The sequence below is a fragment of the Lampris incognitus genome, chromosome 17 (assembly GCF_029633865.1).
Source record: "Lampris incognitus isolate fLamInc1 chromosome 17, fLamInc1.hap2, whole genome shotgun sequence".
NCBI lineage: Eukaryota > Metazoa > Chordata > Actinopteri > Lampriformes > Lampridae > Lampris > Lampris incognitus.
Genome location: NC_079227.1, coordinates 37,160,678 through 37,183,827, shown reverse-complemented (window position 1 = coordinate 37,183,827; position 23,150 = coordinate 37,160,678). Strand labels below are relative to the sequence as shown.

Here is a 23,150-nt window from a genome sequence, read left to right as displayed (position 1 = left end):
GACCTGTCAGATACTGCTATCTGATGGGACCATTTCTGCCCCTGTGCCTTCTCAGCGTCCTGCTGAGGTTGACAAGCCTACTCTTGAGTGTGATAGATCCGCCATTGAAAACCGTCTCGTGGGAACATTATTGCTGCTCAGAAGGCAGATACAAGCCTCACCCAGTCTTTACTGCTCTTGCTCTAGAAGGAGCTAAAAGCAAGGATGTGGCTTATTCTGTTGAGTACTTGCTGACCATAATGTTGCGACATGGTACCCCGAAGACGTTTCGCCTCTCATCCAAGAGGCTTCATCAGTTCGTGCCTTTCTGACTAGACCAAGCTAGTAATGTATAACCAAGTCCAGTTGCACTTGATTCAATTCCTTTGGATAACTATGACCTGGATGAATGAGAACATTCACAGACAGGTACCCCGAAGCTATTCCCCTTAGGAAGATGACATCCCAGTCTGTAGTAAAGGCTCTGATCACATTTTTCGCTATGTTTGGACTCCCAAAGATGGTACAGACAGATCAAGGTTACTAACTTTCTTTCGGGCATATTTGGACAGGTATTGAAGCCTCTGTCCATCACACACAAGATCTCAAGTGCTTACCACCCCGAGTCCCAGGGGGCGCTTGAACGATGGCATCAGACTTTAAATCTGTCCTGCGCAAGTGTTGTATGGGGACGGGTAGAGATTGGGACGATGGTGTTCCCCTAGCGCTGTTCGGTGCGCGAGAAACGGTGCAGGAGTCCTTAGGTTTCAGCCCAGATGAGCTGGATTTTGGTCACACAGTAAGGGGGCCTTTTGAAGGTTTTAAGAGATCAGATTGTGTGAGAGTTCGTCCTCGAAGAAAAATGTGCTGTCCTATGTGAGCAGATTCCGAGAGCGGCTGCATGACGCCTGCAGTGTCGCTAAAGGTCTCGCTGCTTCTCAGCTGAAGATGAAGCGTCACTCCGATCAGAGAGCAGTTCTTTGCAGTCGGGTGACTGCAAAGAACTGTCGTTCCTGGTTCCTCCGTCTGCTCGTTTTTCAGGACCTTGCGCTATTAACAGGAAGTTAAGTGATACTGACTGTTGTCAGACCTCCTGATCGGAGACGGCAGTCTCGTCTGTCATATGAATAAGCTGAAGCGCTACCATTCCAGAAATGAGACTCAGGCTCCAGGTGCGACCCCTATGCCCACTGTTGCAGCTGCGGTGCGTGAGGCCACGAGTCCTGGACCTGCTACAGGAAGTGATTAGGACGGTTTAAACTTGTGCGATGTGCCTCAACAAAGTCCTCGATTGTCCAACTCGGAGATGCTGTTGAACCTTCCTTCTCTTTTGCCACATTTAAACAAGGTGCAGGAAGTCAGCATAGTGACTTTAGTTCAGGATTTTACTTCTGTTTGAAGATGTTCCTTCCCGCAGTACAGTTTTGGAACATGACATTGACGTGGGTGGGGCAGTGCCGATTAAACGACAGATGTGCCTAACCGTACAGCATATCTTGATGATGTAGTCGTCTACTCCTCTAGTTGGTCGGATCATTTAAGTTCATTAAGGACAGTGTTTGAGCGGTTGGCAGCCGCTTCTCTGAATCTGAACCTTGCCAAGTGCGAGTTGGGCAAAGCCATGGTGACTTATCTAGGTAAACGGGTGGGCGGAGGCCAAGTGCGTCCCGTTGAAGCCAAGGTTGTTGCCATAAGGCCATTTTCAGCGCCCACCTCACGGCGGGAGTTGCGTCGGTTCCTAGGAACGGCTGGGTATTGCAGCGGGTTTTGCTGCAACTTCTCAGTTGTAGCCCCACTAACTGGCTTACTCAGTCCCTCAGTACCGTTTGCGTGGTCTGCTGACTGCCAAACAGCGTTTGATTGCATTAAAGCCCTGTTATGCAGTGCCCCTGTTCTTGGTGCTCTGGGTGTTCACAAGCCCTTTACCATCGAAGTGGATGCTAGTAGAGTTGGTGCCGTTCTGAGTCGGAGGGATTCTGACGGTCTGGACCATCTAGTCCGTTACTACGCGAAGAAGTTAAACGGCAGTCAGTCACGCTACTCGAGCAGGAGACTCTGGCTCTACTACTCGCACTTCAGTTCTTTAAAGTTTACGTAGGCTCCAGTGTTATGCCTGTTTGTCTATACTGATCACAATCCCTTGGTGTTCCTTCACAGAATGTGTAACCACAACCAGTGCCTGATGCGGTGGTCACTGATCGTGCAAGGTTATAATTTGGAGACGCAGGAAAGGTTTGGGGAATGTTTGCTGATGCCCTTACTCGTGGTTAGGAGTAATGTGTGGGGTTGTTACGATTACTGTGTAGGAGTGGGTACATTGTATGGCAGATTGATAGGGGGGGGGGAGCTTATGATTATCGCCAGCCATTGAGGCTTGCTCTTATGGGAGGGGGTGTTGAGTTCCCCGTTAAAGGTCCAGGGGATGAGGGGCAGTAACAAAATGAGTGTCCCGAGGGAACAAGAAAGGTGGAACCCGGTGTAAAAACAAACAGATTTATTAACATAAACTAATCCTAAATCAATATATGCCCAGCAAAAAGGGCAACCGAAGAAGCTGGTTCTTATCTAACCAGGCTTGGACGACAAAAACTCGGGGTCAGACCAAAAATAACTAACACAGCTTTCATCATTCTTCTCAAGGAGTATTGATCGTCAACCCAAGAGCTTGCTCTCTGGTTGCCAACACTTGCCCACTGGCCGTCAACAATGGCCTACTAGCCCTCTCTCACTCACCACTGTTCACGTTGTTGGAGAATTTTGGTTTTCTCCAAGCACATGTTCATGCTGGGGATTAAGTATAAACGTGCTGTAAAAGAAAAATGTCAGCTGATGAATGTCATCCTGGGACAAGCAGAAATGGCCATGAGGAAGATGGACAACTCGGTAGACACTGACGTAAAGCTGCTGTTTACTAGGATGGTAAAGGCCAGGATGATGAACGACTTCAATTATTACAGAGAAATGAAATATATCCAGTGTTATCTGGGTTCATGGAGACGTGCTGTGTTCAGTAAAAGACAACCAACTTGTTTTGTCTGGAGAATTGATGTGATTTATTTTTAAATATGTATTTGCTTGTGGCTTGAGTATGATTTGTTTTTTTTTAAAAAAAATCTCTCTGGCTGCCAACACTGGCCCTGCTGGGCGTCTCTCTCCAAGGCTTACACCCAGCCGACGAGGCTTGAATCACCTGGGCTCAACCAGCAGCTCCACAGGAGGCGCGGCATGACCTGGAGAGGGAAAACTGCACAGACACCCAGCACTAGGGCCGTAACACCCCCCCCCCCCATAAAAACAAACCCTAGGTTTGTATTGAAGAGGGTGATCCTCTTCAAAAATGGACACCGTTACTACTTGTAAGTATGCATAGTGACAAAAATGTCTCCTTTCTCTTAAGTGTACGCACCCTGTTGAATGGTAACAGGGCAGCTATTATCACCCATGGGACAGAGCATCAGCCACCAGCCTGTCGGCTCCTTTTGTTCCGCTTGAGCCTGGTCCCGGGCCTGCGTGAGGTCCTGTATCAACCGCTCGCTGGCTGCTTCTCCTTGGCATCCTCACAGCGCCTCTGCTCCTCCAGGGCTGTTTGGACAAACCTTTGGTCGAAGGCCTTCTCTCGCTCCAGTCCTGTACACACCCGCTGCCTGCGTCTCCGTCTCACCCCTGCTTTTCTCCAGCTCCCTCGCCACCTGCAGCTGTGCGTCCACCTGTCTTTTGGGAGTGAGCAGTCGGTGGACCAGCCCTTCTCTTCTTTGGGAAACTTGTGGATCTGGTTGGACTTGACGCGCCCATGGCACATCCCCTGTACCTTCACGCTTTCTTAAGATGCCGTTCGTGTTTCTCCTTTTCCTTCTGTATGCGGTATAACTCCCACTGCTCCCCCACATAGTGCAGGAACTTCTGTCCATTCACAAGAAAGTCTCTTCCCTGATCTCACACTGCCACATATCAATTTGCGCTCAGTTTTTCAAGCTTGGGCGAGCTCTTCTGTAGCTCAGATCTCTGCTTCTCTTTAAGCAGATTCCTTCATCTGTTTGCAAACCTTGCTGGGTCTGGGGCCTCTTTCTCCAGCTCCAAGAAGCGTCCCCCTCTGTTCCCATTGATGAACCCCCTCAAAAAGCTCATAATGCTGCTTCAAACGCTGGATCTCGGTGTCATGCAGCCTCAAGTTCCTCTGTGAAATCCTCACTAAAATACAGCACAAAAGCATGTCGCTGTTCAAGGCTGAAGAAACACTTTTCCCAAAACACTGCGAGCTCCGTGCGGATGGCTTCAGTAATATTACGGATGTTAAGCAATTTGAGCTCCTCCAGACCCCGAACCTCTGCTTGTAAAGCTTCCAGGTTCTTCCTCTTGGATGTGACCATGTGCTCGGAGAGAGCGCCTCTCTCCTCTTGGGAGGGCCTCCAGTTGGGCCCCTGGATCCTCTCCCGATGAGTCTCACATGTTGCCTCCAATCCGTCTTACGTTCTTCAGTTGGCAAAGGAGTAGTTTAGTTGATGTGATCTCTCGGGACAGGCAGAATGCCTCTTCATCCTCGCAGATGATGTCCTTCTCTTGCTGGAACTGGCAGATTCCTGTAACGCAGTGTATTGGACCCAATTGCAGAGAAGAGGCGGAGACAATTGGTAACGTATCAAGTCTCTTTACTGGACTTCAGCAAAACACAAAAGACTACTGCCAAACAGGGCAGGCAACAATGCAAACTAGATGTTTTGATGCTGCTAATGAGCCTCTTCTTTAGAGATTCCTCCTCAGCAATCATCTCCAGTAAGTCCTTAACGCGGTTCTTGGCAATATTTTGTTCTCTGTAGTCTCTGGTCTTCCTTACAGTCAATGTGGTGAATAGATCAGTGGTGCAACAAGAAGTTTACGTAGGATCTAGTGTCACGCCTGTGATTCTCTACTGACCACGATCCTTCAGTGTTCCTTCACAGAACGCGGAACAACAACCAGCGCCTGATGTGGTGGTCACTGATCGTCCAAGGTTATAATTTGGAGATCCGACACAAGAAAGGTTCGCAGAATGCTCTTTCTCGTGGTTAGGAGTAATGTGTGGGATATGTTGTGTGGGATTGTTACGATTACTGGGTAGGAGTGGATGTTATATGGCAGATTGGTGGTGGTGGTGGTGGTGGGGGGAGCTTATGATTATCGCCAGCCATTGAGGCTTGCTCTTATGGGAGGGGGTGTTACGGCCCTAGTGCCGCGTGTCTGTAGTTTTCCCTCTCGAGGTAATGCCCCGCCTCCTGTTGAGCCCGGGTGTTTCCAGTCCATCGTTTGCGCACCTGTTCCAGACCCAATCAGCCATCCGCCCGCCTATTTAAATGCCCTCCTGTCCTGTGTTCGAGAGATGTCGTCTTGTCTTCTGTTTGGTTGGATATTGTTACATGTTTGTTGTACGGCATTGTTAGGATCACGGTGTAGCGGTTTGGTTTTTACGCGCAGGATCAAGGGGATGGGTAAGCTGCCCATGGGTGTGCTCTTCATCACGTAGGCTGTCTTTGTTATATACACCAGGTTAGGGGTGAGTGCTACCCTCTGTATTTACCAGTCTAGAATCCTATTGCACTAGTTTAGGAGGTCACTTATGTTTCTTTATTTGGGCACCGTTCTTAGGTTCCCTGCAACCACAGGAACTGCCGCGGCCGGGAAGCGAACCAGTGTCGCCCGCACCGCAGGAGGCATCGCTAACCGCTCGACTAAAGGGTCAGACCCGCCAGCCAGCGGCCAGCGTGTCTACACTAATCCATGCACGTTACACTACCCCCCCTCCTTCGGGAAGCGCGTCCCCGCGCTTAAGCATATCAGCTCCTTCACGCCTCAGGGCGCATGCGCTTCCGATGGCCTTACGGTCGCTCCATCCCACTTCTGACACCAATGTAGCGAATTCGGGGGACAACGCAAACACAGGAACTGCCGCGGCCGGGAAGCGAACCCTTGTCGCCCGCACCGCAGGAGACATCGCTAACCGCTCGACTAAAGGATCAGACCCGCCAGCCAGCGGCCAGCGTGTCTACTTATCCATGCACGTTACAATAGCATTTTAGTCGGCATCTTGGCTTTTGTGTTGAAACTCACATCCTCGCTGCATAATGTTAGGCCCTGCGCGTCCCCTAGACTCGACTAAAGGGTCGTTACTAACACGTTACCTTCCCTGTAACAATAAGCATCTCCTTCCTTAAGCTCTCGTGAGAAGGAATAGTAATAAAAGCAAAGTGTAATGTGACATAGCGGTTATAACGTCCACGCTAGCTGACTTTCCAACTTTTGGCTAACGTTGAGTTAGCTCTTATGACGTCATTCATAGGTAAACGTACTGCCAAAAGCAATCTTAGTTACCATACTAGACGGCGAAACGTCACAGAAACGCACCGACTACATGTTCTGTTGTTTTAAAAAACCCACAAGGCACTGAGGCGGAAAGTATCTGCGGTATATCTCCTGCCGCCGGTAGGGGCGCTCGTTTAGGAAACGCTCCTGTGTGTCGTATTAGAGGACAAACGACCTATGTGGTCATACGGGTTGGAGGACTTGTGTTGAAAGTGTGCGATGTTTACAGACGCATTTGAGTCTGTAAATGTCGAGTCAGTTTTATTTGTGCAGCCCCGTGTGTGTCTGTAGGACGGTCTACGTCTAAGTTGCGGTAACAAGTGTGTGGGCACATATGCTTGCGTGTGGTTGATTTGCTACTTTTAGCCCAATGAAGACCCTATCACGCGTCCCTTGAAGCTCAGGGCTGTGTACTTCCTCGGCTCGGAGTCCTGATTAGCCATGGCCTCCGTCATTACTCATCGCTGTATGTCCCCCTTGCCCGCTCCGCGTGGCGTGTCAAACCTCAACATCCGGGTAGGCTCGTCTCGTCGAGAGGTCTCCGCTCTCATTCATCTGAGCCCTCGTTTTCTAACACGTATATTGTTACATCAGAGTGAGTCAGTGAGGTACCAGAGCATGACTGTGCGTGCGTGAGAAAATCCGTTCACGGATCCTTCCTAAAACATGGTATAAGCCCACGAACACGGAATGCTATTGCTAATCCAAATGTCTGTGTGACACTGGACTATACATATTCTACTACTTGTCTGAATTCAGTGTTAACAAAAATCTATTGTATTAAAAAGACACTGATATATTTGATCTGGCGTAATAGATTTGCTTTGCTTTTGGATGGAGCTGTTTACATGTACGGTACCGAGATAACCAGATGTGTGGGTGGAATTCCTACAGAGGGAGCACCGCATGAACTTAATTAAGCCAGTTAGTTAAACGAGGTTTTTAGGTGGCGTGTAGTTTCTCCTTTTGTCTTGACATGACTCTCATCATTAGCTGATTACAACCCTTAAATTACGTAAGGCATTGTATTACTCATTTGTGTACACTGTCAGAAATGTATGCTATTGGGGGTGGGGGGGTGAAGACCACCATTATATAGCCACCGACAAGGAAACTTATCAGCTGCAAAATATGTTATGCATACATGCTTATGACAGTTTAAACGTCATAAGTCTGTCTGTTATGAAAGCCTAAATACTACATGTCCCCTTCTCTCCTCAATAGACACCACCGCACGTGGTGCAATCATCCGCTCTCATGGGGTCTCATACCGTTGCTATGCTGACGATACCCAGCTCTTCCCATCCTCCCCCCAGATGACCTCACAGGCTCGGCACGGGCATCGTCATGCCTTGCTGATATCGCTGCAAGGATGAAAGAGCGCCACCTTCAGCTCAACCTATGTAAGACTTGAGTTCCTCGTTATACCAGCCAGGCCATCCTTGCAACAACAGATCAATATCCAGCTCGGCTCAACCCAACTCACGTCCACAAAGTCTGCCCGGAAGCTGGGGTCATGACTGATGACGACCTCGGTCGTGCTTATTTGCCCTGTACAACATTAGGAAAATGACACCCTACCTGCCTGAGCATGCAGCACAACTCCTGCTACAGGCTCTTGTAATATCACTGCAGCTCTTTACTGGCAGGTCCCCCTGCATGCACTTTCAACCCTCTGCAAATGATCCGGAACATGGCGGCGTGTCTGGTCTTCAACCAACCCGAATCAGCACATGTCATTCCGCTGTTCATATCCCTCCGCTGGCTCCCAGCTGCTGCCCGCATCAAATTCCAAACCTTAATGCTGGCTTACAAAACAGCAACTAAAACGGCTCCCGCCTATCTGAACGTCCTCATTCAGGTCTACTCTCAGTCCCGCTCACTACGCTCTGCCAATGAAAGGTGCCTGGCACTTCCGCCACGGCGGGGCCCCAAATCACTAGCCAGACTCTTCTCTTCTGTAGTTCCCCGGTGGTGGATCACGTTACCAAACTCCAGAAGATAAAGACCCAGCTCTTTCATCAACACCTCCACACCTGATGGCTCTATATATATATATATATATATATATATATATATATAGCTTCTATGCCCCCTATGCACTGCCTTTGTGCACTGCCTGTTGACACATATGTCATATCGGACTTGAACCTAGTTTGTTGGCACTTGTGTTGTCACTTTTTGGCTGGATCCTTGCTTGTGTTGGATTAACTCTCAGACGTTTGGATAAAAGTGTCTGCTACATGACACTGCAACAGGGGGGGACTGAGGGGGGGACTGAGAGGGGGATTGAGAGGAGGACTGGGAGGAGGACTGAGGGGGGGATTGAGAGGAGGACTGGGAGGAGGACTGGGGGGGGGATTGAGAGGAGGACTGGGAGGAGGACTGAGGGGGGGATTGAGAGGAGGACTGGGAGGAGGACTGAGGGGGGGGATTGAGAGGAGGACTGCGAGGAGGACTGAGGGGGGGATTGAGAGGAGGACTGGGAGGAGGACCGAGGGGGGGGATTGAGAGGAGGACTGGGAGGAGGACCGATGGGGGGGGATTGAGAGGAGGACTGGGAGGAGGACTGGGGGGGGAATAGAGAGGAGGACTGACAAGAGGACTGAGAGGAGGGGGCCAAAGCTGGTGGGTTCATTCATTTGTATCAGCAAGCGGCGAGACGGTAGCGGGACGGTGTCGCGTGCTGCGGCGGTTTCAGCTGTAGACCTGCAGACCGCCTCTGCGGGGCGCGTGGAGAGGGAGGCAGCGCGGCAGGATGGAGGGGAGGCTCGTGCCGGGATCTCACCCATCCTGAGCGGTTTGAGACGCGCGTTGGTCTTCCGGCGTCGAGACTGCGAACAGCGTGCGACTGTCATACCTGCAGTGGCCACAAGGGGCGTTTAGGGTGGAGGGGATGGGCTCTGTAACCGGGGCACCCTCCTCACCTGGCTCGATGTATGTAGAAAGAGGAACGCATAATCTTACAAAACAACAAGCCTGGTTATCTTTATCTTACCAGACGTAACACGTGTCCCGTGTGGTCACGCCGTCTCGTTGACCCGCATGACACTAATGAGGGACGCTAATGAGCAGTAATGACCCGAACCGTTGATCAAGGCTTCAATACAAACGACCAACATAACTGCAAAATAAATGAATAGAGTATAGAATAGAACGTATGAAATTATATATATATATATATAGAGAGCGAGAGAGAGAGCGAGATATATATATATATATATATATATATATATATATAAATAAAATGCCGGAGAGCACTTTAGGAACAAAAACACAACAGCAGAAAACAAGCTCGTGTCCCTGTTAGGCATGAACTACAACTACCAGCATGCCAGCACGTGCAGTCCGGAAGGCAGGCCAAGGACCCCGTGACCCACAACACCAGTTTGGTGACAGTAGCGCCATTACTGGTTTAATTCCTGAGGTTTGATCTATCTGCTTTTATTTATATGTATATAGTGTGTAACGTGCATGGATAAGTAGACACGTTGGTCCTTGACTAACGGGTCGGACCCTTTAGTCGACTGGTTAACGTTGTCGCTTGCGGTGCGGGAGACACGGGTTCGCGTCCCGGCTATGGCGGTTCCTGGGCTGCCCCCCTGAATTCGCTACAATATATGTAAACGCACACAGTAACATGACACCGATTGGAAAGTAAAGAGGAATGACAGCATACACTGCAGATAGACTATGTTGTCGTGTTGTTATTGTATCGTCAGTACACCGAGAGAGCCACGGAACCAGAGTCACATCCCACTACATGGCCAATAAACACGACTCTCATTCCGAGATAATTTAAATGGTTAAATAATATTAATTTAAATGTACTCTAATTTAAAAATTGATTTAGATTAAGTTAAATTAAATTTAAATGAGTAAATCATTTGATTCTGAGATAATCATTTAGAAGGGTCTCTTTAAACATGCCACATCGGTGGTAGTCAAAAACAAGACGAAAGCAGTAGAAAAGAGAGCTACCCCCATAATGTTTTATAGATCTAGAAACTGCAGCTGTAAAACGAAAGGTGGCCTTTTATGAGGACCATGTTCCTGCAGAGTTTGGCACATCAGTGCCTCAAGCCTGTATAAAATGACCAGCATTAAGAAATGATTGATTCAGGGAGGTGTGGATTTATAAAAGTTATCAGGTATTAAAGGCTGCCTCACAAACGGTCAGCTAAGGAACCCGTTCAGGAACCCAACCCAGGAGGCCAAGACTTGATGCCAGGACTTTCACTGGGAGTGATGAAGAAGGACAGGACGAGGAAGGAGTATATTAGCTCAGGTTGGACGGTTTGGAGACAAATCCAGAGAGGCAAGACTGAGATGGTTTGGACATGTGTGGAGGAGAGATGCTGGGTATGTTGGGAGAAGGATGCTGAATATGGAGCTGCCAGGGAAGAGGAGAAGAGGAAGGCCAGAGAGGAGGTTTATGGATGTGATGAGGGAGGACATGCAGGTGGCTGGTGTGACAGAGGAAGATGCAGAGGACAGGAAGAGATGGAAACGGATAATTGGCTGTGGCGCCCCCTAACGGGAACAGCGGAAGTAGTACTAGTAGTAGTTGTAGAAAAAGTCAAATAAGGAACACTTTAAGGAGCACCAGCTAAAGGCCGAGGGAAGGAGAGCCATTTCACCACTGGGAGCCCATGCGGTGTCAAGTACCAATGTTAATTAAGATCGTGTAATTAGTAACAACATTACTGTTATCCTATAATCATAGAAAGGCTCACGGTGATTATAGAGTTGAATCCCCATTGATCCATTATGGTGAACACAGTGGTGCAGAAAGCTCCAAACAATACTGTAGTTTAACACTGCTCTGAGAAACCAGCAAACACCCCTTTTCTCCACAGAACATGAGTCTGTAGGAGCGTGGATATCTGGGTATAGAACCTGGGTATAGAGCCTAGGTATAGAGCCTGGGTATAGAACCTGAGTATAGAGCCTAGGTATAGAGCCTGGGTATAGAGCCTGGGTATAGAGCCTGGGTATAGAACCTGGGTATAGAACCTGGGTATAGAACCCGTGCATAAAACCTGGTTATAGAACCTGGGCATAGAACCCATGCATAGAACCTGGACATAGAACCTGGGTATAGAGCCTGGGTATAGAACCTGGCTATAGAGCCTGGGTATAGAGCCTGGATATAGAACCTGGCTATAGAACCTGGGTATAGAGCCTGGATATAGAGCCTGGATATAGAACCTGGGCATAGAACCTGGGTATAGAGCCTGAATATAGAACCTGGCTATAGAACCTGGGTATAGAGCCTGGATATAGAACCTGGCTATATAACCTGGGTATAGAGCCTGGATATAGAGCCTGGATGTAGAACCTGGGCTTAGAACCTGGGTATAGAGCCTGGGCATAGAGTCTGGGTATAGAACCTGGGCATAGAACCTGGGTATAGAACCTGGGTATAGAGCCTGGCTATAGAACCTGGGTATAGAGCCTGGCTATAGAACCTGGGTATAGAGCCTGAATATAGAACCTGGCTATAGAACCTGGGTATAGAGCCTGGATATAGAACCTGGCTATAGAACCTGGGTATAGAGCCTGGATATAGAACCTGGCTATATAACCTGGGTATAGAGCCTGGATATAGAGCCTGGATGTAGAACATGGGCATAGAACCTGGGTATGGAGCCTGGGTATAGAATCTGGCTATAGAACCTGGGTATAGAACCTGGGTATAGAGCATGGAAATAGAGCCTGGGCATAGAACCTGGGTATAGAGCCTGGGTATAGAGCATGGAAATAGAGCCTGGGTATAGAACCTGGGCATAGAACCTGGGTATAGAGCCTGGATATAGAACCTGGCTATATAACCTGGGTATAGAGCCTGGATATAGAGCCTGGATGTGGAACCTGGGCATAGAACCTGGGTATGGAGCCTGGGTATAGAATCTGGCTATAGAACCTGGGTATAGAACCTGGGTATAGAGCATGGAAATAGAGCCTGGGCATAGAACCTGGGTATAGAGCCTGGGTATAGAACCTGGGCATAGAACCTGGATATAGAGCCTGGATATAGAGCCTGGATGTAGAACCTGGGCATAGAACCTGGGTATGGAGCCTGGGTATAGAATCTGGCTATAGAACCTGGGTATAGAACCTGGGTATAGAGCATGGAAATAGAGCCTGGGCATAGAACCTGGGTATAGAGCCTGGGTATAGAGCATGGAAATAGAGCCTGGGTATAGAGCCTGGATATAGAGCCTGGATGTAGAACCTGGGCATAGAACCGGGGTATGGAGCCTGGGTATAGAATCTGGCTATAGAACCTGGGTATAGAACCTGGGTATAGAGCATGGAAATAGAGCCTGGGCATAGAACCTGGGTATAGAGCCTGGGTATAGAGCATGGAAATAGAGCTTGGGTATAGAACCTGGGCATAGAACCTGGGTATAGAGCCTGGGTATAGAGCCTGGATATAGAACCTGGGTATAGAGCCTGGGTATAGAACCGTGTTCTACACCGCCGGTATGGGTTTTATAATGACACGTTTCTGAATGCACCTTTAGCAAATCAAAGCCAGACTGACTTGGGCTCTTATTTTGGAAAAGAGAAAGAGAGACATGATACCATGACTATATCCTATGACTTTTTTGATCATTTCCTAGTGAAATATAAGTGCGTGAGAGCGTCAGCAGACCCTTTCATCACTGGAGAAGTTGCCTGAATGCATGCTCACGTGATGTCTCATGAATAAAACGCTGTTCCATCCATGATGCGTTCTTGTGAAAGTGTCAAAAGATACTTAAGGATTGAATTAAAAAAAAGACATTCTTTCTACCAACATTGCCATAATTGTACCGTGTTTTGAAGAGCTCTAACAAACACAGGTTGTGTGTATATTAAAGGTTTTATGTCAACGCAATTGGATGCACTAACGTGGCTGAAACCCTTAAGGCAGCCATATGGTTCTTCCAGTCTGCAGCATCAGCAGGAAGGTGGAGACACAGACAGCAGGTCAGTCACCTCATGCATTCGTGATTGTGGGTTGGGTGGGTGTCACAGCATCTTCATCGGAGAGATGGAAGGAAAAGCCACCACAGTGCTCCTGAAGAAGCAGTGAGATGATGAGTCGGTGTTAGCTAGGCCCACCAGCATCTCCGTCATGTCTTGCCTTCATGAAGATGGAGCTCAGGCATGGCTCATTACTGTTTACAACAGCATTCTTTCCAACAATCCCCTTTCATATTAGAACGACCAAGGCGGTCATTTTGACGGTTTTGGAGTTTCAAATATTAACAACTTTGTGGGTGAAAAGGGTGCAGATCTGCCGCTCCCTGAATGCTCCTAAAATTGCATATATTTGCATTAAAATGAGTTTTAGATCAGTTGCACACAAAAAATGTATGATAAGATCTACCTAAAACGACCATGACCGGTCAAAATGACCGTCTCGGAATTTGCGCGTCATCTTGCGCGTTATGTCAGTATTTATGACGTGTGTTGGTGGCGTCATTTCCTTCGTGAAGTTCGTTGCTCTGTCCTAAAAACATACTAGCGCCCTCCAGTGGAGAGAAATAGTCTACACTTGATGTGTAATTATGTCCAACAAGTCTGGTTACAGACGCGCCATGACTACCACCGAGGCGCTGCAGGATTTACAGGCGTTGGACGGCGGCCATTTTAAATTGCTTGAAAAATAGTATTAAACGATGTTAAAATGTTAATTTTTGTGTCAGTTAGTTTCCTAACAGACACACTAACATATGTAATGCATTAATATCTCAGTTGGGTATTTATCTTGACAGGCTATGGAGTTTGGGAAGGAGTTGTAGTAATATATCTCCACAGAATGTGATGACACTGAGGCAGAATTGAAGTAATTTGGCGATAACACATTAAAACATAATTGGCAATTCTAAAATAAGTACGTATGAAATGCCAATTAATTGAAAATAGTTGCAGTCAATGAAACATGATGCTCAGGGCGTGGCAGAACATATGATGTTAAAATGTGACTGCTGACAGCAGGACTTGATGCAAACTCATTACTGAACACAATTACTAAACTAATCACAAACTCCCTCGAGACGTCGGGTGAGAGAACACGTGGCGTACAGCTGCTGATGCGCGCTGCCGAGATCTGGAGGACGATCGGTGCAAGTCGCACCTTATCTCTCAACGCACGCGGCGGCCTTCTTAAACGACACAGCATTTAACTCGAGCTCGTGCTGGGGAATTTATTCGCCTCGTTATTGGACTGGGTGCCACGCGCCTTCAGTTTGGATTAATGAAATTATGGACATATGGTCTGAGAGGCTTTCTCTGGAGCGTCAGGGTCATGCAACACGACTTACGTAGGCGCACAGTGCTCTCAACACTCACGGATCAATAGTCCTCTTATTTATTGTGGGCAAACACGACCAGGTTCCGGCTAAAACCCACGACACGCCCAGCACAGCACGGCACGGTGCTGTGAAGAGAGACCGGCACTTCCGCTGTCTGACGTGACGAGTGCAGGAGAAGTGATGGCATCTGAGTTTCTCGTGGGGTGGATTTCATCCGGCAGGGCTGTTCCCTCTCCAAAGGTTCGTCCAGTCATCACATGTACAGCTATCAGAGGCGATGGCTGAACAGCTTCTTCATATTCTGAAGCTGTTAATGCTTAACATGTCGAGGATAAAACAGCAATAGATTGAAAGAGCGGAACGAAACATAAAGTGTGGTTATTAATATGTTCCCAACTGTCTAGGGAGTAGAACACCATGCCTCACCATTCGGTTCAGGTACAGACTTGCTATGCAAGCCCATATGTACATAATTTTACACTAAGCCGAGCCTTGGCAGCCCCCGGCTTGGCTTACTCACAGACGAGGAATGAGGTCACCTTATGGCAAATGGATCCCTGATATCTATCCTGTTAAGTGGATTTTCCCCCCCCCCTCGGTGTCGCTGCCTCGGGCCGTTGACAGACTGCTATATACGCTGGCATGCGTATGCGTGCCACGCTCCAGCCATGCATGCCTGTCTGTCTTGCGCTTTCCTCCAACATATGCTAATAACCCCCACACGGGCAGGGGAGGGCCACGCTTACAATTAGTGTGTCAAGTTTGAGTGGAAAGAGCTGCAAAACAGAAACAGGATACATTTGGCTGGTCACCTCAGACCCAATGAAATCCCGCTGCTGACATGGATGTCTTGCAGAACGTGGTGACCTTCCAGCAGCAGCTGCGCTGCATCGGGTGACGGTAAACTGTGTCACAGGAGCTGAAGCACCACCCGGATTGGAATACTACAACCGGGGAAGTAGCTGTGAGCACGCGGCAGCAGACCCAGACCTGCCTCAGCCTCCTGGCCTTCTGCATCCCGGATAAACCCCTCGCATCCTGTCATCTGACAGCCGGACTTGCGGAGATGAGGTGTTTATAGGTTGTCAGAACTGAAAGAGTGGTTGGTAGGTCCAACATGAAGAGTACATTTTGAACAACAAATGAACGTGTTCAGTTTCCAGAGGGATTCCTACTCGGAGGGCGACTAAACTGCCCGCTGGCCCCCTCCTTGCCACGTCTTGCTGTCCAACTACAAATCTTACAGGCAAGTAAAGAAGACATTCCTTTACCGGATGTAGAATGTTAGTAGAAATTACTAAATGTTGGCAGCCACTGCGGCTGAGAACTTTTTAACTCGTGCATTGATTCTGATGAGATGTGCGCAATGGCTGCTGGGATTTCCAGACTATATAGAAGACACAGTCCTTAAATGTGGAGTATGGTTTTGCAGTCCAGGGGTCAGCTTCACATATCTTTTTGGTGAAGCTGATGGGACTTTTTTGATCCCTGTTAATCCATCCGCTCCCTCAGAAATCTCAGCGTGCCCTCGCTGAAGGCGGATAAGTGGGACGGGCTAACTAAGTCAGATGAGGGACATTACAGTATTCCACAGCGCAGGGGTCTCACATCTGTCGACTACAACCAGGCACCGTTAACCTTAATTCACCCTGGTGCCCAAGGTCCACGTTGCTGGGAGGTGAAAATGAAAGCAGGTGTTATTCACCTCAGTACTGACTCACCTCAGTGTTCACCTCAGTACTGACTCACCTCAGTATTGACCTCAGTACTGACTCACCTCAGTATTCACCCCAGTACTGACTCACCTCAGTATTCACCTCAGTACTGACTCACCTCAGTGTTCACCTCAGTACTGACTCACCTCAGTATTCACCTCAGTACTGACTCACCTCAGTATTCACCTCAGTACTGGCTCACCTCAGAGTTCACCTCAGTACTGACTCACTTCAGCATTCACCTCAGTACTGGCTCACCTCAGTATTCACCCCAGTACTGACTCACCTCAGTATTCACCTCAGTACTGACTCACCTCAGAGTTCACCTCAGTACTGACTCACCTCAATATTCACCCCAGTACTGACTCACCTCAGTATTCACCTCAGTACTGACTCACCTCAGTATTCACCTCAGTACTGACTCACCTCAGTATTCACCTCAGTATTGACTCACTTCAGTATTCACCTCAGTATTCACCTCAATACTGATTCACGTCAGTATTCACCTCAGTACTGACTCACCTCAGTATTCACCCCAGTACTGACTCACCTCAGTATTCACCTCAGTACTGACTCACCTCAGTATTCACCCCAGTACTGACTCACCTCAGTATTCACCTCAGTATTGACTCACTTCAGTATTCACCTCAGTACTGACTCACCTCAGTATTCACCCCAGTACTGACTCACCTCAGTATTCACCTCAGTACTGACTCACCTCAGTATTCACCCCAGTACTGACTCACCTCAGTATTGATGGCAGCATGTGGAAAAATTCCAGTTGATATTCAAGCTGCAACAGCAGTCAAATGGTGTCAGTACTGAGACATACAGGAACATCCAACCCCCCACCCCACCCCCAACGGCACACAAAGTAAGTAGAATATTACTGTAATAAAGTAAATCTGTCAATATTTAATGTAAATTTTCCGCTTCCGGTGCGGGAAGATGGCGGCGCGAATTCACGTTTGCAGCGGCCTCACCCAGGTGGCTGGGAGAGCTGGCGCTGGATCGGCAGGGGGAGCCTGGTCTCCCGCGTCCTGTGGGCCCAGGGACCACGGCCTTGCCTGGAGCTGCGCCCGAGGAGGAAACACAGAGGGCGGTCTGACAGGACGCGGAAGCGGGTTCGGCTAAGCTAACTGCTAGCCCATGCAGACAGTTCCGACAGTCATCCTGGCGTTTGCCCTCTTGGACAGGGATGTTTTTCTTGATATGTTGGATATATGTGTATTTTTGTTGTTGGTGTTTTTTAGTTTGTCGTCGTGTGGATATGTGTGTGTTCTTGTAGTTTGGCTGTGTGTTTGTGTTGCGCTGCTGTGGGCTGGGGGAAACCATATTCCGTTTCATTTCACGTGCGCAGGTGCATGGAATGAAATGACAGGTTCCTGCTTCCTGCTTCCTGCTTGCGTACACTAAGAGTGACGTGTGTCCTGTGTCTACGCGCCGCGGGCTCCTGTGTTTGGCACGGCAGCCCCCTGGTGTCGCTGTTCTGTTCGCGTCAGTGTTACAACTCCAACACATCCACATCTCCAGTACTGCACTGTAGCTGGGCTCGCTGCCGTGATGTTAGTCAAAGGGTTATTGATCACGGGGGGGGGGCGTGGCGGGGGGGGGCAGGGTTATTGTATAGCAACTAAATTCAACCCACCTTTTGGAGAGCTAAAGAGAGAGGAACAACAAGGGAATGGTCTTGGCCAATGCATGTGAACCCTGCTGGTCATGGGCCACTGATCAGACCACCTCCTTCACCTGCTGGTACCACAGTGTGCATATGCAGACAAATGGTCGTGTGCGCCATTGTTTAGATGGAGAGCCCTGCAACCGCAACACACCTCTGAGTGTTGTTTTAACCCCCAGACTGTCAAAACGGACCCATGCAGTTCCACTCCCTGGATGTTAAATCCCACCCATCCACCACCCGAGCCGCTGATCCTGCTCTGAGGGTCTCGAGGATGCTGGAGCCTATCCCAGCAGTCACTGGGCGGCAAGCGGGGAGACACCTGGGACAGGCCGCCAGGCCATCTATCTCACACAGTCACACCTAGGGACAATGTAGTACGGGTCACCTGACCTTCGTGTCTTTGGACTGTGGGAGGAAACCGGAGCACACTCACGCAGACACGGGGAGAACATGCAAACTCCACACAGAGGACGACCTGGGACGACCCCCAAGGGTTGGACTACCCCGGGACTCGAACCCAGGACCTTCTCGCTGTGAGGCGACCGCGCTAACCACTGCGCCACCGTGCCGGCCTGGATGTGAAATTAATCATTCAAAAATCCGACCTACATGCCTCAACGCCCACCAGCACTCCAAAGGCCAGCCAGCCAAGCAACAAAAGAAAATGAAAGAAACAAAGGCTAGACGGTGTCTTGGTTTGAGCTGTTCTAGCACCTTATCTATTTCTGGTCATGATCATTGCATTCCAGTGTTCTCTATGCAGATTACTGTTGCCTACGTATTAAATGTTCAGTCCGTTTTGCCATCTGAGAAAGAGAAGGACCAGGACCAGGACCAGGACCAGGACCAGCAGCTATGAGCTGCAGTCTGTCTCTGCACACGAACACAGTAACTCGTCATTATGATGTCACAGTTTCCTCATAATGACCGCAGTCCGCAGAACTCGATCTTGTGGAGGTGTGTACATTTTATGTTGCTAGCATGAGCACGTCCTAGTACACGCAGACCCTCGTTCACTATGGTAACAGCTAGGACCAGCACACGTCGTCAGAGACTCGTCCATCAGTAACACAGGCTGAGGGGCTGACAGGGGAGGGGAGGGGAGGGACTGACAGGGGAGGGGAGGGACTGACAGGGGAGGGGAGGGGAGGGGAGGATGTGTGTGCATCAGAGCATATCAACGTAACCGCTGTGCAGCTAAACATCACGACATGTGATGACATTCCTCCACCTCTGCGCATGCCACGGTGCACGCGCGGCCAGCATGCCCTGCATGGGTCCTGAAGCCCCGCAGCGCGCGGTGTGCACGCAGACACATCTGCAAAATATCACAATTTACTGCGGAACGTCCGCTTCTGCTTCTGGGACCAGTGACTGAGGTGCACGGACATTTCTGGCAAGCCAGGACCAAATCAAGTGCTCGGGTAACGTAGGCTGTGAGCGGCTTCCGCGACGTCATCGGAACACGTGACACTTGCAATGTGGCTGCTGTAGATCACTGGTTCTGGTTCTGGTTCCTTCTCTTCACTGTCCTGTGCATGGAGCAGCTTTTCATGTTTTCCTGCCAAGTTGGACGTCAAACAGTGTTTCTAGTCTGCTGTTCCGCCATCTTTTTTTCTTTCTTTTATGGACCCCCCCCCCCTTGTTTCTCCTCAATTGTACTTGGCCAATTACCCCACTCTCCCGAGCCGTCCCAGTCTCTGCTGAGCATGCCTCCTCCGATACATGTGGAGTCACCAGCCGCTTCTTTTCACCTGACAGTGAGGCGTTTCACCAGGGGGACGTAGCGTGTGGGAGGATCACGCTATCCCCCCCCAGTTCCCCAGAACAGGTACCCCAACTGACCAGAGGAGGCGCTAGAGCAGCGACCAGGACGCATACCCACATCCTTCTTCCCACCCGCAGACACGGCCAGTTGTGTCTGTAGGGACAACCGACCAAGCCGGAGGTAACACGGGGATTCGAACCGGGGATCCCCGTGTTGGTAGGCAACGGAACAGACCGCCACGCCACCCGGGCGCCCTCTGTCCGGCCATCTTAAATGGCAAAATGAAACGTCACAGTCCGCTGGATTGCCGTGCGCTCCGCTTCTCCATATTGTCCACAAGACTTGCTGGCAGGCCGCTGATTGTCAACCACTCATCGTCGCAGCGACGAGGACCATCTCGTCATCCTGTGATGGATGACTGATGACTTGCGCGATGATTAAAGTGAGGAAGAGTTGCGCATCATCAACCCCGCCCTCTCGTCCGAGACCACCCGCTACCAGCGGCAAGACTAAGCGAGACGACTGGCAATGGAGACGTTTCCTCAGGGCCGCAGACGAGTAACCCGCCGCAAGGCAGCGGAGGTTTAAATCAGGGTCTCCATGAGATGGAGACGAGCTTCATCTACCCGGGTTGGAAAACATAGATTAAGAAGATTAGGCATGGCATGCTGTGAACAGGAAACATGTTATCCAGTTTGTTTGTGATGATGATGATGATGCTGAACCCTCGTCCTCTGGTCTCTGCTGCACCTCCTTGTTACAGCTGCACCTCCGCTCCATCTGATCACAACTGTCCACCGAGTGTGTCTCATACGGGACCCTCTGCAAGACAATGCAAGCGTGCAGCACCGTCTGCCGCCCTGCCTGCCGCCCTGCCTGCCTGCCTGCCTGCCTGCCTGCCTGCCTGCCTGCTCTGCTTCCGGAAGTCACAGCACCACAAGCAGCCAAGACGCTGCTCCGCCTGGACGCGTCATTTAAAACACAGATGTCAGAGAGCAGATGCCTGAAGTCACGCACACCGGGGTGGGTCGGCACCGCCGCCGCAGCCTACCCAGTCGCACGGACTTCCGATCGTGATACCATCACGATTATGACCTGATTTACGTGATGTGGTCACGAAGGTTAGGGTTAGGGTTAGGGTTCTATCAGATCGTGACCACATCACGTAAATCGGGTTATAATCGTGATGGTATCACGATAGATTAATTAACGTGATGCCATCACGAAAGTCCGCGCGACTGGGTTGGCCGCAGCTTTGAACACGAGCCAAACTAAACAAAAACAGATTAAAAACCCTCACGCACGCACGCACGCACGCAAACAGACTAGTCCTTATCACGTGGCTGTGGTAAATGGTCGTGGTGTGTGTATGGCGGGGTTACGATAGCAGATAACAACAGCTGTGATGGATAACGACTTCTGAAGAGCTCACAGATAGTGGCCGAACCTAGTCATTAGAAGGAAGGAAGAACAGCTCTGCAGAGGGAGGGTTCCCTGGCTCGGGAAATAGGAGCCGTGTCTTACCTGACATGATGGGGGCCAAGTGGAAGACATCCGAGAGCCGACTATTGACTGGTTCATACGGGGAGTCCTCCAGCAGATCGTTACCTGCACACGAGCAATGCGCCACGTCAGTACTGCTTTCACATGCCGTCGCGTGTGGGGAGCGTGCTCCGTTTGAGGAATACGCTTCCACACGTGTGAATAACAAAACAACAACAACCACAACAAAAACACCCCATGGGTCGTTTGTACAAGCAGCTTATTAGGACCTGTAGTTGGGTTTTAAGCTGCTTCCTCGCGCTCCTCCGTAAGGACTTGTTGATAAAAAAAACAATTCACAACTGTCCAACTTATTATTTTTACAGTTGTGACGACTGATGGGGGGTGGGGGGGTAACTGAAGGCCTTATTATGCAGATGACCTATATGCGTAATGGTGACCTTACACCAGGCGCATTACAGCTTATGGTATTGACGAGTTGCTTTATTTCTCATGGGATGGGCTGCATCTGGGCCCGAAAGGGGGTGAAAGGGCACAAATATGGAGGTTCGGCGGAGAAGCAGCCACCGTCGCACACGGCCCCGTGCGAAGCTCCTCCACCTCGTTCTCACGCGCGTTATAAGATTTCACAATACCATGTGCGCGCTGCCTCTTTATGGCATATACATACCCTGCAGACTCTGGAAAATGCTCCAGAAGATCCGGAGGCAGTTCTTCTCCTTCTTCATCCCCCTCTTACACTTGCAGTTGTACAGGGGGCTCTGCTTCATGGCGTCGATGGCGCTCCGGCACTCGCCCTGCGCCTCGGCGCCCGTCACCGCGCTGAAGTTGCTCTGCCTGCCGCCGGCCACGCACTGCCGCATGGTCCGGTACCTGGTGCTGCAGGTGGGCTCCCTCAGGCACTGCTCACTGGCCCTCACGCAGTCCGGACGGACGGACCGGGACGATGGACCGCCGTCATTCTTGAAACTGGATATAGAATCTGGAGGAAGCCGGGGTTAAGGGTTAAATCACACAAGGTCTGTGAGGTCGTACTACTTTATTTGGCGGATGATCGGTCATGCTTTGTTTCCTTGATACTTTCAGTATTGTCTTCTTGTTTTGCACAAAAGTAAGAGATAAAACAACTTGTACAGTCTCGGAGAGTCCCGGTATGTTCCCCTCAGCCGATCTAAGCTACCGAGTGACGCATCGCAAGTGGATGAAGTCACCCGTTGGGTTCATTATCCAGTGCGTAACGCAGCACGTTTGGCCGTTTGGCACGAACTGACCACGCACAGTTTTGGTTATTTGATAATATACGCTACACGCGACGTGGACGTGGGAGTTAGACTGCACACGCCGAAGCGGGAGGACACCCCGAAATACGGCAATCACACACCGACAATGTAGACCCAGCAGGTGAACGCACGACTTACCCAGGGCGGCCACTACAAGGAAGAAAGTTGGTAAAATCATCGCGCTCCTCCGACAGGACCGTTATCTAGCGTCTGCGGAGCTGCTTCAGCGAGGAGGGTAAGACGCCCTGGCGGTGGGTCACACGGCTCCGGGCATCGTGCTGGCCAAAGGGACGAGGCATCGTGTGTAGTACATCCATGCGAAAAGGAGGAAGACGCGGCGACTAACTCCGGGAGTAGAGGTCCACGGTCAGGATGAAGCGCGCGCGCGCGCACGCACGCACGCGCGCACGCACGCACAGAGTGGGGCTGCGGCGGGGTGGTGTGGAGCAGTCAGGATAACCCGGACACCGACGCGCAGCGGAGAGACAATTTCCACTCCAGCCTCTTATCTGCTCGCTCGGGTCGTGCCATCAACTCCCGTTTCGCCCGCTTGTCGCTGTGCCACAGACCGGGAGCAGCCAG

At 50.1% G+C, this 23,150-nt stretch overlaps 1 protein-coding gene across 1 annotated transcript in view; it reads right to left on the bottom strand.

Annotated features, from left to right (window-relative positions):
* The window catches only part of gfra1b (gdnf family receptor alpha 1b), an 87,001-nt gene extending 64,255 nt beyond the window's left edge, over window positions 1-22,746 (bottom strand). The window contains exons 1-3 of the mRNA XM_056297437.1: window positions 22,707-22,746; window positions 21,959-22,270; window positions 21,310-21,393 (exon numbers count right to left, since the gene is read on the bottom strand). Coding sequence (XP_056153412.1) covers window positions 21,310-21,393; window positions 21,959-22,270; window positions 22,707-22,746 — 436 coding nt within the window. The remainder of the gene's footprint in view (window positions 1-21,309; window positions 21,394-21,958; window positions 22,271-22,706) is intronic.
* Window positions 22,747-23,150: the final 404 nt, after the last annotated feature.